Below are 16,175 nucleotides of genomic sequence, written 5' to 3'. Positions count from 1 at the left end.
TGATAAGAGGTGTTCCCGGACATTCGTAATAAAGATCGTTATACTTTGCCATCCGCCTCTGTCTGCTAACTTCGAGAATTGCTACGTGGCCTGGGGAGAGTGTCGACCCTCTAGATCAGTGGGCCCGCTCGTGGGAAAAGAAGCCTTCCCTCTCCCCCATCAACACTGGCATGGCACCAATGTCAGCGTTCTTTCTCAGGCCAACATCCCCAGCATCGAGGCACTGACCACGCTTAATCAGCTCCGATGGACGGGCCACATTGTCTGCATGCCCGATACTAGACTCCCAAAGCAAGTTCTCTACTCTGAGCTACGTCATGGCAGGCGAGTCCCAGGAGGACAGAGAAAATGCTTCAAGGACACCCTCAAAGCCTCCTTGAAAAAATGTAACATCCCCAATGACTCTTGGAAATCCCAAGCCCAAGACCGCTCAAAGTGGAGGAGAAGCATCCGAGAAGGCACCGAACATTTTGAGTCTATTCGCCGGGAGCACATGAAAGCCAAGTACAAACAGCGGAAAGAGCATAGAATAAACCAAGCACCCCACCCACCCGTCCCTCCAATCACATCTGCCCCACCTGTGACAGACTATAGATCCCGCAGCACTGGTCTCACCAGTCACCTTAGAGCTCAACTCTGGGGGACTGCCTAAGAAGACTATACGCAGCAACATGCTGCACTTCAAAGTACACTGGGAACAGCTTACTGGCAACTTCCAATGCTAACTACTCAGTCAGGGAGGATCACGCTATTTATACATTTTTTCTAAAAAACAATTTGGTCTGCTTCATTATACTTTTAAGGTTGTTGGAACCAAATGAAAAAGTGAGAAGCCAATCTGCTTTCCTCCCCTCATTTTTTTTTCCATCCATTTCCTCCCCTCTTTAATTTGGTGTAGATTTATTGGCACCAGTGTCCTATCATACTTTACCCAAGTGACTATTATTCATGTTTGAGCTTTGACAGCACCCACGGCAAATGTGCCGCATCACAGTTCACCCGATCATTTCTTTATTAGACATGCGCATATGTAGCTAATTCCAGAATAGGTCATTCGATAGCGATAAGAGGTCAATTGTAGTGCCTCCGACTGCTGCCCCGCTGGGATCAGTTACCCAAGGAGCAATTGGGGATCTAATCTGGGACTTTCCTCATTTGTATGGCTCAGTTAGTCACAGCTCCTAGAGATGTGCATCTAAACAGAAGTTACAATCTACTTACTAAGCACTGATTCTTCTATAAAGAATGTGCTCACTATGAATTGCAGCAGTTGCTGATGCCATATATTTGGATGTTCATTCACAGCCATAAGGAAACTATATGCATTTATATAATTCTAGTATTAACAGATTTTGTTTTAATCCATTTAGTCACAAGTTTTGTTTATTCTGATTAGATAGGAAGAACGTTTAAGATATGTGGAATCAGAAGTCATAATACTTTTCAAAATGTTATAAAAATTGAATGGAAAATAAAAAAATCTAAGAAATGCACGGCAATGTTCGGGGGAAAAAAAGATCCAGGCAGTTAAACATTGAGGTGCAGTAAATAAACATTTTTCTTGGATAGCTTATGAACAGTTAATATACGCAGAAATTTAACAAAAAGATGACTCTTGCAATAAAGATCTGGAAAAAAGTTTAAAATTAAAATTTACATCTTTGTAAAATTACACTTAGCACATCAGATGTACAAGTTTCAAGTATCATTTCAAACATTATACAAGTTCAAAGGTATCCCAATGCAGTCTACTTTTTTTTTTATACAGTGTATTTACAACCACTCATCACAGTGGATGGCTTACTCCACTGTTTCCTTATACTATTTAGACATAAATGTCCATGAAATACTTATTTCCAGGTGTCCATTTTAAAAAGCAACTGATATGTAATAAATGCTGATAATGAAGTATCGCACTATATCTGTGTATTTATTCCCACAAATATTTAGCACAGTAAATTTTATTCTACCAACAGAAATCTAGTCTGTTCAGTTGTTTAGCTGGGTACTGAAAGCAATCCATTTTCATCAGCTGTATCCAGAATTTTACAAATTACCGGTGATTCCACCTGAAGAAAAACATATAAAGTTCATTCGAGACAATTGAGACACAGCATGGAAGTCAATGCCATTGTCCACATCAATGCCCCAGCTGCAATTAACTAATTAATTCAGCGCAGAGCAGAGACTGAACCTGGGACCTTGCTGCGTGACTCAGCTGACTCACTGTATAAAACCCAATGAGTCACTGGAGAAGCTGCAAGTCCATAACATTAATAATACATTCTAATAGCTGGAGTATTACTACCCTTTTAAATACGATGTTGGGAAGCAGATATATTCTTCAAGAACCTATGTTATGAATTTAACTTGTGTGTGCTGTTGACTTGTCCATTTCCTACATGGGCTACTTTTTGGGGACCTTTTAAAGTTTTTAAAATTTTTAAATTACTACAAACTGTACTGGCAAGAGAGGAACTCATCAGTTTTGTTCCAACTTTATTTGGAGGCTGGAGAAGTACGAACACCCTCATGTTATTTCTTAATTGCTTCCCATAGTATTTAATAGAGTACAGTATGAATGCCTGGAACAGATAATAGTGACAAGCATACATCTTCAAGAAAGACTGTTCAAATCAAAATTAATTTGAGACTAGGAGGTCTAATGGAGCACTGGACTGTCCACCAAAAAGTCACTATGGCCATTTGGAGTACAGATCCTTTAATGCTCAAGAAAATGTAAATGTAAGGACTTTTTTGTTTTTAAGGAGAGGATAAATAGGAAAATACACACACACACACACACACAAAATGTCACTCTGCAAAATATTGCAACAGATATACTCTACTTACCCCCAGAATGTATTGGCATGTTTGTGGTTCAAGCATGTAGATTGTGACTGCATGAGGGGACTCTGATTCCTTACATCTGTGACAGAGTATATATTTATTTAAATCACAGAAGAAGAGGAAAGCATGACTGACATTTACAAAACTCAGTACATCTGCACTCTGATATTCTGCACAGATATTTTGATTTTTCTAAGCAATTTGAAAATTAAGATTTTCCTATGGAATCAAATCATTGGCCTCAAGTTTCGGGCCGCGCCTAGAACGGTGCAGCCCCGACACCCACGCCCGTTTGCCGCGCTCAAAAGCGCATCAAAAACTTACCGAACAATTCTCAGCCTCCCAGCAGCTTGCTTCTAGCTCGGCGCGGCGCACAGAGTTCAGCGGGGGGCGTGGCCAAAGTGTTGCGTCGATTTTGAGAGTGCAGGGGGGTGGGGTTAGCTCACAGCAGAAGACGTCGTGCTGGCAGCCCTGCGCGTGTGCGTTGGAGCGTGCGCGCACGCGCAGTGAGACACAAACATTGGCACTCGGCCATTTTTAACGGTACAGGAGGATGCCGGCGTTGGGCTGACGCTGCCCCTGTCTCCTGGATGAACGGCCTGAAGCTCCGCAGCTCGAAGGCTGCTGCTGCTTCACACAGGTAGGTAAACTCAAAGTATTTTTTATTTGCTTTATTTATCATTTATTATTCAGGATGGCTCTTTATTTGTATAAGTGAGACTGTTGAATGCTTGTAAAATTTAATTACTCCCCCCACCATTTCTTGTTCCCTACACCTGATTTCTAAAGTGTAGGCAAGGTTTTTCTGAGCGTACAAAAATCTACACTTACTCCATTCTAAGTTATTTTGGAACAAGTTTTTACTGCCTAAACTTGCAAAACAGGAGTAAGTGGCTGGATACACCCCCTTTTGAAAAAAAAATCTGTTCTAAAATAAAACTGTTCTAATTCACTAGAACTGGAGCAAACTAAATGCCAAGAATTGCAATTTCTAAGATACTCCATTCTAAACTAGTTGCTCCAAAAAAAAAAGGAGCAACTCAGGCCGAAACTTGACCCCCTATAAGACTGGTGAAAGATAAGTCTGTAGTGTGGCAGTAGCAGAAATTAAACTTACTTCAATTTTACAACCACCTGTCGTGGTTTTCCTGTCAAATCACAAAGATCACCATTTCCGTAAAAATGTGAAACCACCCTGAAAAAAAAATGAAATTAACTGCAATTTAGAACAGCATTTGTAACATCAATTCTCAGCTAATGTTATTAGAAAATACAACACTGAACATACACTCCATCACTAGGCTACTTCACTAATGTTTTATAGAGATTCAAATGAGAAGCTTATACATCCCCAAGAAAGAAAGTACTAAACTGACATTGAGGACAACCAAAAGATCTTCAGGATTTCTGCCAAGCAAAATTTCATTCCAGAATTATCCAGATAATTTATGTTTTCAACCGCAACTGGATAATAAAGAAATGGCAGAAACATAAAATATTTTGTATCTGTCTTCACAGTAGAATACACAAAAAGCATACCTAAAATGGTGGGGAACCAAGGGCCTAATGAGTGTGAGGAACTTAATGTAATTAATATAAGTAAAGGAAAAGTACTAGAGAAACTAATGGGACTAAAAACCGGCAAATCCCCTGGACCCGTCAGCCTACATTCTCGGGTCCTAAAAGAGGTGGCTGCAGAAATGCATTGGTTTTGATCTTTCAAAATTCCCTAGATTCTAAAACAGTCCCAGTAGATTGGAAGGTAGCAAATGTAAGGAGGGAGAGAGAAAACAGGGTCCTGCAGGCCAGTTAACCTGACATCAGTCATCGGAAAAATGCTGGAATCCATTGTGAAGGAAGTGGTATCAGGGCACTTAGATAATTATAACATGATTAGACAGTGTCAACATGGTTTTATGAAAGGAAAATCCATTTTTGACAAATTTATTAGAGTTTTTTGAGGATGTAACTAGCAGGGTAGATAAAGGGGAACCAGTTGGATGTAGTATATTTGGATTTCCAAAAGGCATTCGATAAGGTACCACATAAAATGTTAATACACAAGATAAGGGCTCATGGGATTGGTGGTAATATATTAGCATGGTTAGAGGATTGGTTAACAGACAGAAAACAGAGTAGGGATAAATGGGTCTTTTTCAGGTTGGCAGGCTGTAACTAGTGAGGTGCTGCACGGATCAGTGCTGGGGCCTCAACTATTTACAATCTATATTAATGACCTAGATGAAGAGAGAGAGTGTAATGTATCCAAGTTTGCTGACGATACAAAGCTAGGTGGGACAGTGAGCTGTGAGGAGAACACAAAGTGTCTGCAAAGGGATATAGATAGATTAAGTGAGTGGGCAGTAAGGTGGCAGATCAAGTATAATGTAGGGAAATGTGAGGTTATTCACTTCGGTGGAAAGAATAGAAAAATAGAATATTTTTTTAAAATGGAGAGAAACTTTTAAATGTTGGTGTTCAGAGATTTGGGTGTACTTGTGCAAGAAACACAAAGCTAGCATGCAGATACAACAAGCAATAAGGAAGGCAAATGGTATGTTGTCCTTTATTGCAAGTTGATTCGAGTATAAGAGTAAGGAAGTCTTGCTACAATTGTACAGGGCCTTTGTGAGACCACACCTGGAGTACTGTGCACAGTTTTGGTCTCCTTATCTAAAGGAAGGAAACACTTGCCTTGGAGGCGGTACAACGAAGGTTCACTGGATTGATTCCTGGGATGAGAGGGCTGCTTATGATGAGAGATTGTGTAGAATGGGCCTATACTCTCTGGAATTTAGAAGAATGAGAGGTGATCTCATTGAAACATACAAGATTCTGAAGGGAATTGACTGGGTAGATGCTGTGAGGTTGTTTCCCCCAGCTGGAGTGTCTCGAACTAGGGGGCGCAGTCTCAGGATAAGGGGAAGGCCACTTAAGACAGATGAACAGGAATTTCTTCACTCAGAGGGTTGTGAATCTTTGGAATTCTCTGCCCCAGAGGCCTGTGGATGCTTAGTCTCTAAATATATTCAAGGCTGAGATAGATTTTTGGAGTCTAAGGGAATCAAGGGTTATGGAGATCGGACGGGAAAGTGGAGTTGAGGTCAATGATCAGCCATGATCTTATTTAATGGCGGAGCAGGCTCGATGGGCTGTAGGGCCTACTCCTGCTTATGTTACAAAGCAGCAACACAGAGGGCTTACACGATGCTGTAAATCATAAGAGCAGCTTAACAATATGATCTCAAGTTTGTTTGCTGCTGTCTTGCACTACACAGTAATTATTCTGAGGTACAGTATTCCATTTTTTGCCAGAAGTAGTATCATGGTCCACAACAATTAATGGATGTTTCCTGTGATTGAATTGCACATTATTAAATAGGGGTGACTGTGCACCATATGATCTGAATGGAAATGGTGGTGGCATTTATTTCATAGCTCGTGATAACTTGCACATTAGAATCATAGAAACTTACAGCACAGAAAGAGGCCATTCAGCCCAGCGTGCCTATTCTGCCTCTGTGAAAAAGCAGTTGTATTTCGTCCCACACCTCCGCTTTTTGTCCGTAACCCTATAAGTTCCTCGTTCTCAAGTACCTCTCCAGTTCTCTCAAAACTATTTATGAAATCAGCTTCCAACCACCTTTTCAGGTAGAGCATTCCAGATCCCAGCAACTCAGATAATAATCAGAAAATATTTCTCATCTCCCCTCTAGATCTTTTGCCAATAATTTTAAATCTATGATCTCTGGTTATTGATCCATTTACCAGAGAGTGTAATTTTTCTCTATCAAATCTATCAAAACTTTTCATTGTCTTGAAAACCTCTATTGGGTCATCTCTTAACTTTCTCTGTTCCAAGGAGAACAGTCCTAACTTTTCCAACCTCTCCTCGTAACTGAAGTCCCTCATCCCTTGTAACATCCTGGTAAACCTCCGCTGTATCCTTTCTACAGTCTTTACATCCTTCGTGAAGTGTGGTGCCCAGAATTGTCCACAATACTCCAACTGAGGCCTAACCAGTGAGTTATTGTATATTACAATCTGACAAAATTACCTCACTTTCTGTGTTCCATCTTCTCTCCATTGGTAAGACCTTGCTGAATTTTTTGCAGCCCATGTGATGTGCTCTTCTTTATTCCAGGTTCCAACCACTATGATGCTTTTTCCAGCTCCTTTATCCTTCAGATAATATAAAAATAATTATTTTGTGACATCCTTATTGTTACAACTTAAAATAAAAGAGATGAAAGTGTTCATCTGGATGAGGGCAATCAGTATTAGATGGATATTTTCTGGGGAAAGGCGAGAGTGAAGTAGCCAGTAGCCTTTTACCTTTGGCATCTGGGTTTAAATCCAGCTCTGCCCGATAGAAGAAATTAATTTCTTCTGTCTTCTGGCTGTAAGGGTCCCAGGTGAATGAGTCTTAATCCAGTTCCCACACCAGCCCCTAATTTGGCAGTAAACTGCAATCTCCCTCAGAGACATGGTTGTGGGAAATGGAAAGTAATGCAGCAGGGGCAAGCTCCTTTGAGACAGAGGTATGATTGATGAGGTAGACTAAAGTGAGCTTCACTCTATACCTGGTGGTACTTTACCTGACCTGGGAGCATTTGATGTTGACACTGGGTGTCTGAAATGACAAATGTTCCACTTTTTGCACCCAGTGTCAGCAATGCATGGGTTATATGGATGGTAGAGATCCTTTTACAATCCTCTAACAATCTCCCTTTATCACAATTTCAGGCAAGCACCGATGTCTGGCACACCAGCTATTATTACTGTCTCCCTTACTAAAACCACTAATTCAACTCATGACAAATTAGTGCTAATTTTACATTATGATCTGTGCCCACTAAGAATTGTATGCATATAAGTATGAGTGAATGAATAAGCAAGTGTGTTGTTTTTCTCCTTGGTGGGGCATCCCACCTGAGCTTAGTCATGTTCTTACCCAATGTCCACATATGAATATTTCCAAAAGGGGCCACTAGATAGTGATCAGGAGTAAGAACTCTGGTTAATTTATTCCTTCAAATCTCCCTTCTTTCTCCTATAAGCAATATAGCAACACTAGGATCACCTGGACTAAGATCAGCTAACTCAACATAGATTGAACTTGCAATCTTCCTGATGTGTTTAACTCAGCTATTTACTGACTTAATCAGGTGAGTCATGGGGAAAATCTGTGGGTAAACTTCAATCCCATTAGTTTGAGTACTCAAATCTAGGTACCATAATTAAAAGGGAAGTTGAAATTTACTTAACTATCTAATTCTCCCAATTCTAATTTTAGGATATTTATACATACGGATGACATAGTTAACAAGTGTTTACATAGCTACATTTGTAACCATTTATATTAATGGTTATTTCCTCCACATAGCCTCCTCCAGCCAAGGACTACTGTGAACTGCCTGTGGCCCCACAATGTATACAGGTAGAATGTTTGTAAATATATGGGAAGTGCTAAATTATTTCTTCACCTGTCAGAATCCTCTAGATGAAATGGTCCCAACAAGTAAGTGGTAACAGGTTAGCAGATATCATCATTAAAGTGCACTACAGGTTGAACCTCTTTTATCCAGGACTCCCTTATCCGGCACCACCCCTCGTCCGGGACCATTCCCGGCCGCCGGGTGGCACATGCACAGAACGCAACCATCAAAATCCAACTCATCAATATAATCTTTCTCCTCAATTGGCTGCCTCCTCCCACGCCCTGCTTGAAGTCCTGTAGCCACAGTCCTCCGAGGCCCGTTGAGGCCCACCGACTCTTCCGAGGCCCACCGGCTCTTCTCGGGGCCCCTGCACACTGATTGGCTGGACCGACTGTCAGTCAGTCAGCACACAAACATGCTTATCTCAGCAACAGCACTTAAAGACACAGTCCAGCCAAACACATGATCCCCCCGTCATCTGGCAAAATCCCTGGTTTGGGACAGGCTAGGTCCCGAGGGTGCAGGATAAGGGAGTTTCAACCTGTATTGTGTTACAACAGTCCATAACTACAACAGGAAAATGAAGAATCTGATTATCAATTACTGTTAAACATTAAGAGGAATGTAGATTTTTCATCCTGTAGCACGGTTTCCTGGGATTGGCCGGACATAAAACGGCCCTTGGTTTTAAGTTGTAGTCCCCCCAGCATTTGCAATGGACCCAGTATGCGAAACTCCCCATAACAGACATAAGCACAGCAACTTAACGCCGAGGAAGATCTCTAAATAAAAAGCATTCCCATTCCCCACCCCACCCCTAAATTCATATCCTAAATGATCTCATATACTGTATGAAATTAGTTTATACAAATATTGGCCCGGATTAGTTTTAATGATCAAAAAAATTTAATGTTTAGTGAAGTTGATGGAATGAAAGTAATTCTGAATAAAATTCGAATTCTGTACATGGTATAATTATTAGATTTGGGGATTCCATTGCACTTCATGAGGGGATTCCCTTCGTTAATGATTGAAATGGAATTCTGCTTATTGATTGAAGGATCGGGTCCACGTGATCCCAGGTACGCTTCCACACGATCCCAGGTACGCTTCCACACCACCTGTGTCCATGGGATCCGTTGGTCATTACGCTGCCTCCGCCTCGATGCCGGAGGTCATGTTTTTGCAGCCTGGCCACCAGTAGGTATTTAGTAATGCTTTCGCGGGTCGGAGGCGTACACGAGAGGCACGCCTCTGACCACAATTTCTAGCCCAAAATTTCACTAAAATGTAGTACAGGTGCAGCATCGAGAATCCGAAGTTCCAGAATCCAGGCTTCGGGACGATCGGTGGCAGGGTCGTCCAGAATCCGGAAAATGTTCTGGAATCCGGACTTGGGGCCCCAAGTCGGCAGGGTCTTCATCGCTGCCCGACTTCAGGCCTCGCCTCGCCGTCCTTACCTCAGGGCCTCCTGGCCAGCCCGCCTCCTCGGCAATACTGGCCTGCCCAACGACATCCTCCTCGGCGGGGCCAGACAGCCTGAACAGCTCCTCGGCGGGAATGCCCCCCGCCTCCCCCTCCCCTTCTGACATTACGAAATCCGGAAACACCCAAACCTGGGCTCAGGTGTTTCTGGATTCGGGACGTCAGAAAGCAAATCGAAAATCCAGAAAACGGAACAGCCTTGGTCCCGAGAGTTCCGGATTTTAGGCGCTGCACTTGTATAATGCCAATGACTTCCATTTGTAAAGTCCAGTGTGCTTGGATTAATCATCTGGACCTACATATGTAATCAGCAAGTAACTTTCTTCCAACATAAATTGTTGTGTAAATTTTAAGTTAGGGATAATGAAGTTACTGACAAATAAGCTATACAGTCCTCATGTCTTGCTGGTTACAAGTTTTGACTTTAGTTTCAAAATAATTAAGATTCTTGTCAGATGTAATCTCAACACAAATTAAAAACTGTAAAAATGCATTTGTATTGAAAATGAAATTAATGTATTTTCAGCTATACATACCTCATGATACTGCTGCACATGCTTACCATAGCAGAATTCGTATTTCCACCATCCCACACCCTACAACAGATTGAAGCAAATTATTTCGGTTTTGTGGCATTTCAACATTGAATAATGTAACAAAATACACATTGAGAATGGACAGCCAAACTAGAGAAATAGCAAATGTTAGCATTTCTGAAGATGTGCCACTCAGTCCACAACAGAAATGGTAAGTTCGTGTGTTACAATCACTACTTTGATCTCGGATTATCGAAACCAACAGTTTACCAACAACTGGTGTTGGGCTAACTAATTTAGAATTGTTCAGTTAATCCTTCCCTCCCTTCTTGAGAACAATATTGCACTGGATACCCTGCTATTCCCTGGCACAATTTTACTTAAGAAAGTATGAAAAACTGTGGCCTCAGTTATCTCCTTTTTGACTTATTTCAACAGTCCAGGGTGCATGCCACTGGGACCTGATGAGTTATCCACTTTGAACTATGCTCATTTTTAAAACCTAATGCCATTTTTATTAGTTATTCTGAAAAGTTTTCCTCGTCTCCTCTTGTACACCTACATTCTCACTTCCATCATCATCTGTAAATACTGATGCAAAATATTTAATACCTCCACCATACTTTCACACAATTTTTTTCCATCTTCATCCCTAAACAATCTTACCATCTAATCTATTCTTTTATGTTTTATATTAGCTTATAAACACCCTTACTATTTCCTTTTACATCATCTGGAAACCTTTGTTCTTATTCTCTCTCAATCTCCCTTTTCACCCCCACAACAGTTTCTATATTCCTCAGGATTACCTTAGTATTGTTAGTTCTGGTTTTATCATATGCCTCCTTTCCAAGTTTCATTTATTTTTAATCTCTCCATTTATCCAAGGAACTCTATCCTTTTAGCGTTTTATCTTACATGAATGTATTTATTTTGTATTTTACCCATGTCATATTTGAACATTTCACACGATTGATCTGTCGGCTCAACTACCAACTTTGCTACCCAATTAATTTGAGCTAGATTCATTCCTATCTCAGGAAACGTTGCCCATTTCCATTCCAGCACTTTTATCTTTGACTGGTTATCCTTTTATAATTTTACATTGAACTCAACTATTAAAATACTTATCATTAACTTCTAGCTTTATTTTCCAAAGGCATAAATTTTCATCCAAATGACTTAATTTTATATTTAATGATGTGATCTGTAATTTAATCATTAGTATTTTTATTATCCTTGAAAAATACCAGGGAAGGGCTAGAATCTTACCCCATGGAAACAATAGGAGCCACTTAGAAATTCCTGAATGAGCTGTTCATCAGTCAGTTTAGAGATGTGAGTAGTTCCTACAGCAACTGGCTGTTGTCCACCAACACTGATAGACTTGTGGGATGAAAACTTTTCATCTCTTGTGGATGTTGCGTCTATTTCCTATTATTAATTCAATAATGAAAACCATTTTCAAATGTCATTAATTCAAATGCATGAGCGCTACTTTCAAAATAATAGGTCCACTTACTTCTCAAGTTCAGTATGGAAATTAGTCTGCTGCTTATTTGAAAGTTACATAGAAGGAAGATCTGAAATTACTTATGAAAACAAATTCTGAGTGGAGCACTGACAAAGCTCACAGGAAACAGCCAAACATATTTTAGAAGTTGCATCTGATTAATAGCTCCTGGAATAATGTCCCTGACGACTACATATGCGGGAAGTGCATCGGCTGCAGCTCCTGACAGACCGTGTTGTGGCATTGGAGCTGAGGGTGGATTCACTCTGGAGCATACACGATGCTGAGAATGACGTGAATATCACATTTAGGTGAGTTGGTCTTACTGCAGGTAAAGGTTACACAGCAATATAGGGGATGGGTGACCAACAGGAAGAGCAGTGGAAGGAAGATAGTGCAGGGGTCCCCTGCGGTCATCCCCCTGCAAAACAGATACACCACTTTGGGTACTGTTGAGGAGGATGACTCAGCAGGGGAGGGCAGCAACAGCCAAGCCCATGGCACTATGGGTGGCTCTGCTGCACAGGAGGGCCGGAAAAAGAGCGGGAGAGCTATGGTGATAGGGGATTCTATTGTAAGGGGAATAGATAGACGTTTCTGCAGCCGCAACCTAGACTCCAGGAATGTGTGTTGCCTCCCTGGTGCAAGGGTCAAGGATATCTCGGAGCGGATGCAGGACATTTTGAAGGGGGGAGGGTAAACAGCCAGTTGTCGTGGTGCATATAGGTACCAACGATATAGGTAAAAAACGGGATAAGGTCCTACGAGACGAATTTAGGGAGCTAGGAGCTAAATTAAAAAGTAGGACCTCAAAAATAGCAATCTCAGGATTGCTACCAGTGCCACGTGCAAGTCAGAGTAGGAATCGCAGGATAGCTCAGATGAATACATGGCTTGAGGAGTGGTGCAGAAGGGAGGGATTCAAATTCCTGGGAGATTGGAACCGGTTCTGGGGGAGGTGGGACCAGTACAAACCGGACGGTCTGCACCTGAGCAGGACCGGAACCAATGTCCTAGGGGGAGTGTTTGCTAGTGCTCTTGGGGATGGGGTTAAACTAATATGGCAGGGGGATGGGAACCTATGCAGGGAGGCAGAGGGAATTAGAATGGGGGCAGAAGTAAAATATAGAAAGAAAAAAAGTAAAAGTGGAGGGCAGAGAAACCCAAGGCAAAAAGCAAAAAGGGCCACATTACAGCAAAATTCTAAAGGGGCAAAGGGTGTTAAAAAGACAAGCCTGAAGGCTCTGTGCCTCAATGCGAGGAGTATTCGTAATAAGGTGGACGAATTAACTGCACAGATAGCATTAATGGATATGATGTAATTGGCATCACAGAGACATGGCTCCAGGGTGACCAAGGCTGGGAACTCAACATCCAGGGATATTCAACATTTAGGAAGGATAGACAGAAAGGAAAAGGAGGTGGGGTGGCATTGCTGGTTAAAGAGGAAATTAATGCAATAGTAAGGAAGGATATTAGCTTGGATGATGTGGAACCTGTATGGGTGGAGCTACGGAATACCGAAGGGCAGAAGACGCTAGTGGGAGTTGTGTACAGACCACCAAACAGTAGTAATGAGGATGGGGACAGCATCAAACAAGAAATTAGGGATGCGTGCAATAAAGGTATAGCAGTTATCATGGGCGACTTTAATTTACATATTGACTGGGCTAACCAAACTAGTAGCAATGCGGTGGAGGAGGATTATAGGGATGGTTTTCCAGACCAATATGTCGAGGAACCAGCCAGAGAGCTGGCCATCCTAGACTGGGTGATGTGTAATGAGAAAGGACTAATTAACAATCTTGTTGTGCGAGGCCCCTTGGGGAAGAGTGACCATAATATGGTAGAATTCTTTATTGAGATGGAGAGTGACACAGTTAATTCAGAGACGAGAGTCCTGAACTTGGGGAAAGGTAACTTCAATGGTATGAGACGTGAATTGGCTAGAATAGACTGGCAAATGATACTTGAAGGGTTGATGGTGGATAGGCAATGGCAAACATTTAAAGATCACATGGATGAACTTCAACAATTGTACACCCCTGTCTGGAGTAAAAATAGAATGGGAAAGGTGGCTCAACCGTGGCTAACAAGGGAAATTAAGGATAGTGTTAACTCCAAGGAAAAGGTATATAAATTCACCAGAAAAAGCAGAAAACCTGAGGACTGGGAGAATTTTGTAATACAGCAGGAGGGCAAAGGGTTTAATTAGGAGGGGGGAAATAGAGTATGAGAGGAAGCTTGCTGGGAACATAAAAACTGATTGCAAAAGCTTCTATAGATGTGAAGAGAAAAAGATTAGTGAAAACAAACATAGGTCCCTTGCAGTCAGATTCAGGTGAATTTATAATGGGGAGCAAAGAAATGGCGGACCAGTTAAACAAATATTTTGGTTCTGTTTTCATGAAGGAAGATACAAATAACCTTCCAGAAATACTAGGGGACCGAGGGTCTAGTGAAAAGGAGGAACTGAAGGATATCCTTATAAAGCGGGAAATTGTGTTAGGGAAATTGATGGGATTGAAGGCCGATAAATCCCCGGGGCCTGATAGTCTGCATCCCAGAGTACTTAAGGAAGTGGCCATAGAAATAGTGGATACATTGGTGATCATTTTCCAACAGTCTATCGACTCTGGATCAGTCCATAGGGACTGGAGGGTAGCTAATGTAACACCACTATTTAAAAAAGGAGGGAGAGAGAAAATGGGCAATTATAGACCGGTTAGCCTGACATCAGTAGTGGGGAAAATATTGGAATCAATTATTAAAGATGAAATAGCAGCGCATTTGGAAAGCAGTGACAGGATCGGTCCAAGAAATCATGCTTGACAAATCTTTTGGAATTTTTTTGAGGATGTAACTAGTAGAGTGGACAAGGGAGAACCAGTGGATGTGGTGTATTTGGACTTTCAAAAGGCTTTTGACAAGGTCCCACACAAGAGATTGGTGTGCAAAATCAAAGCACATGGTATTGGGGGTAATGTACTGACGTGGATAGAGAACTGGTTGGCAGACAGGAAGCAGAGAGTCGGGATAAATGGGTCCTTTTCAGAATGGCAGGCAGTGACTAGTGGGTTGCCACAGGGCTCAGTGCTGGGACCCCAGCTCTTTACAATATACATTAATGATTTAGATGAAGGAATTGAGTGTAATATCTCCAAGTTTGCTAAACTGGGTGGCGATGTGAGCTGTGAGGAGGACGCTAAAAGACTGCAGGGTGACTTGGACAGGTTAGGTGAGTGGGCAAATGCATGGCAGATGCAGTATAATGTGGATAAATGTGAGGTTATCCGCTTTGGTGGTAAAAACACGAAGGCAGATTATCATCTGAATGGCGGCAGGGGAAGGTGCAACGAGACCTGGCATGGTTCATCAGTCATTGAAAGTTGGCATACAGTTACAGCAGGCGGTGAAGGCGGCAAATCTAGGCCTTGATATCGAGGGGATTTGAGTATAGGAGCAGGGAGATCTTACTGCAGTTGTACAGAGCCTTGGTGAGGCCTCACCTGGAATATTGTGTTCAGTTTTGGTCTCCTAATCTGAGGAAGGACGTTCTTGCTATTGAGGGAATGCAGCAAAGGTTCACCAGACTGATTCCCGGGATGGCAGAACTGACATATGAGGAGAGACTGGATCAACTGGGCCTTTATACATTGGAGTTTAGAAGGATGAGAGGGGATCTCATAGAAACTTACAAGATTCTGATGGGACTGGACAGCTTAGATGCAGGAAGAATGTTCCCGATGTTGGGGAAGTCCAGAACCAGAGGACACAGTCTTACGATAAGGGGTAGGCCATTTAGGACTGAGATGAGGAGAAACTTCTTCAGTCAGAGAGTTGTTAACCTGTGGAATTCCCTACCACAGAGAGTTGTTGATGCCAGTTCATTGGATATATTCAAGAGGGAGTTAGATATGGCCCTTACGGCTAAAGGGATCAAGGGGTATGGAGAGAAAGCAGGAAAGGGGTACTGAGGGAATGATCAGCCATGATCTTATTGAATGGTGGTGCAGGCTTGAAGGGCCGAATGGCCTACTCCTGCACCTATTTTCTATGTTTCTATGTTACTGTACATTACATAGCTTCAACTCTTAATATTCATAAGTTTGAAATAATTTAGTTGTAAAGCACTCAAACCTCAGAGATAAATACCAATGTTGATATTTTGATATTGTTATTAATATGCATAAGTAAAGGAAAAAAACGATAGCTTCAGCAGCTATGATGTTTGATCATATTATGCCAAACCATAGTATGAAGTGAGTTCATCCTGAAACCCCTGATGTTGACGGGTATCAGGGAGGAGGCACTAAACTGCAGCGATTTTTTCAAAAATGGAGAAAGAAA

The 16,175-nt window shown here is 41.7% G+C and overlaps 1 protein-coding gene across 1 annotated transcript in view; it reads right to left on the bottom strand.

Annotated features, from left to right (window-relative positions):
• Nucleotides 1-1,627: 1,627 nt before the first annotated feature.
• erlec1 (endoplasmic reticulum lectin 1) overlaps nt 1,628-16,175 on the bottom strand; it is a 37,572-nt gene continuing 23,024 nt past the window's right edge. The window contains exons 9-14 of the mRNA XM_070889543.1: nt 11,585-11,746; nt 10,313-10,372; nt 6,908-7,032; nt 3,968-4,045; nt 2,854-2,929; nt 1,628-2,069 (exon numbers count right to left, since the gene is read on the bottom strand). Coding sequence (XP_070745644.1) covers nt 1,998-2,069; nt 2,854-2,929; nt 3,968-4,045; nt 6,908-7,032; nt 10,313-10,372; nt 11,585-11,746 — 573 coding nt within the window. The 3' untranslated portion in view covers nt 1,628-1,997. The remainder of the gene's footprint in view (nt 2,070-2,853; nt 2,930-3,967; nt 4,046-6,907; nt 7,033-10,312; nt 10,373-11,584; nt 11,747-16,175) is intronic.

Source organism: Pristiophorus japonicus, chromosome 9 (genome assembly GCF_044704955.1).
Source record: "Pristiophorus japonicus isolate sPriJap1 chromosome 9, sPriJap1.hap1, whole genome shotgun sequence".
NCBI classification, from domain to species: domain Eukaryota; kingdom Metazoa; phylum Chordata; class Chondrichthyes; family Pristiophoridae; genus Pristiophorus; species Pristiophorus japonicus.
The sequence above is the reverse complement of the archived record's forward strand: the minus strand, read 5'-3'. Positions and strand labels throughout refer to the sequence as shown.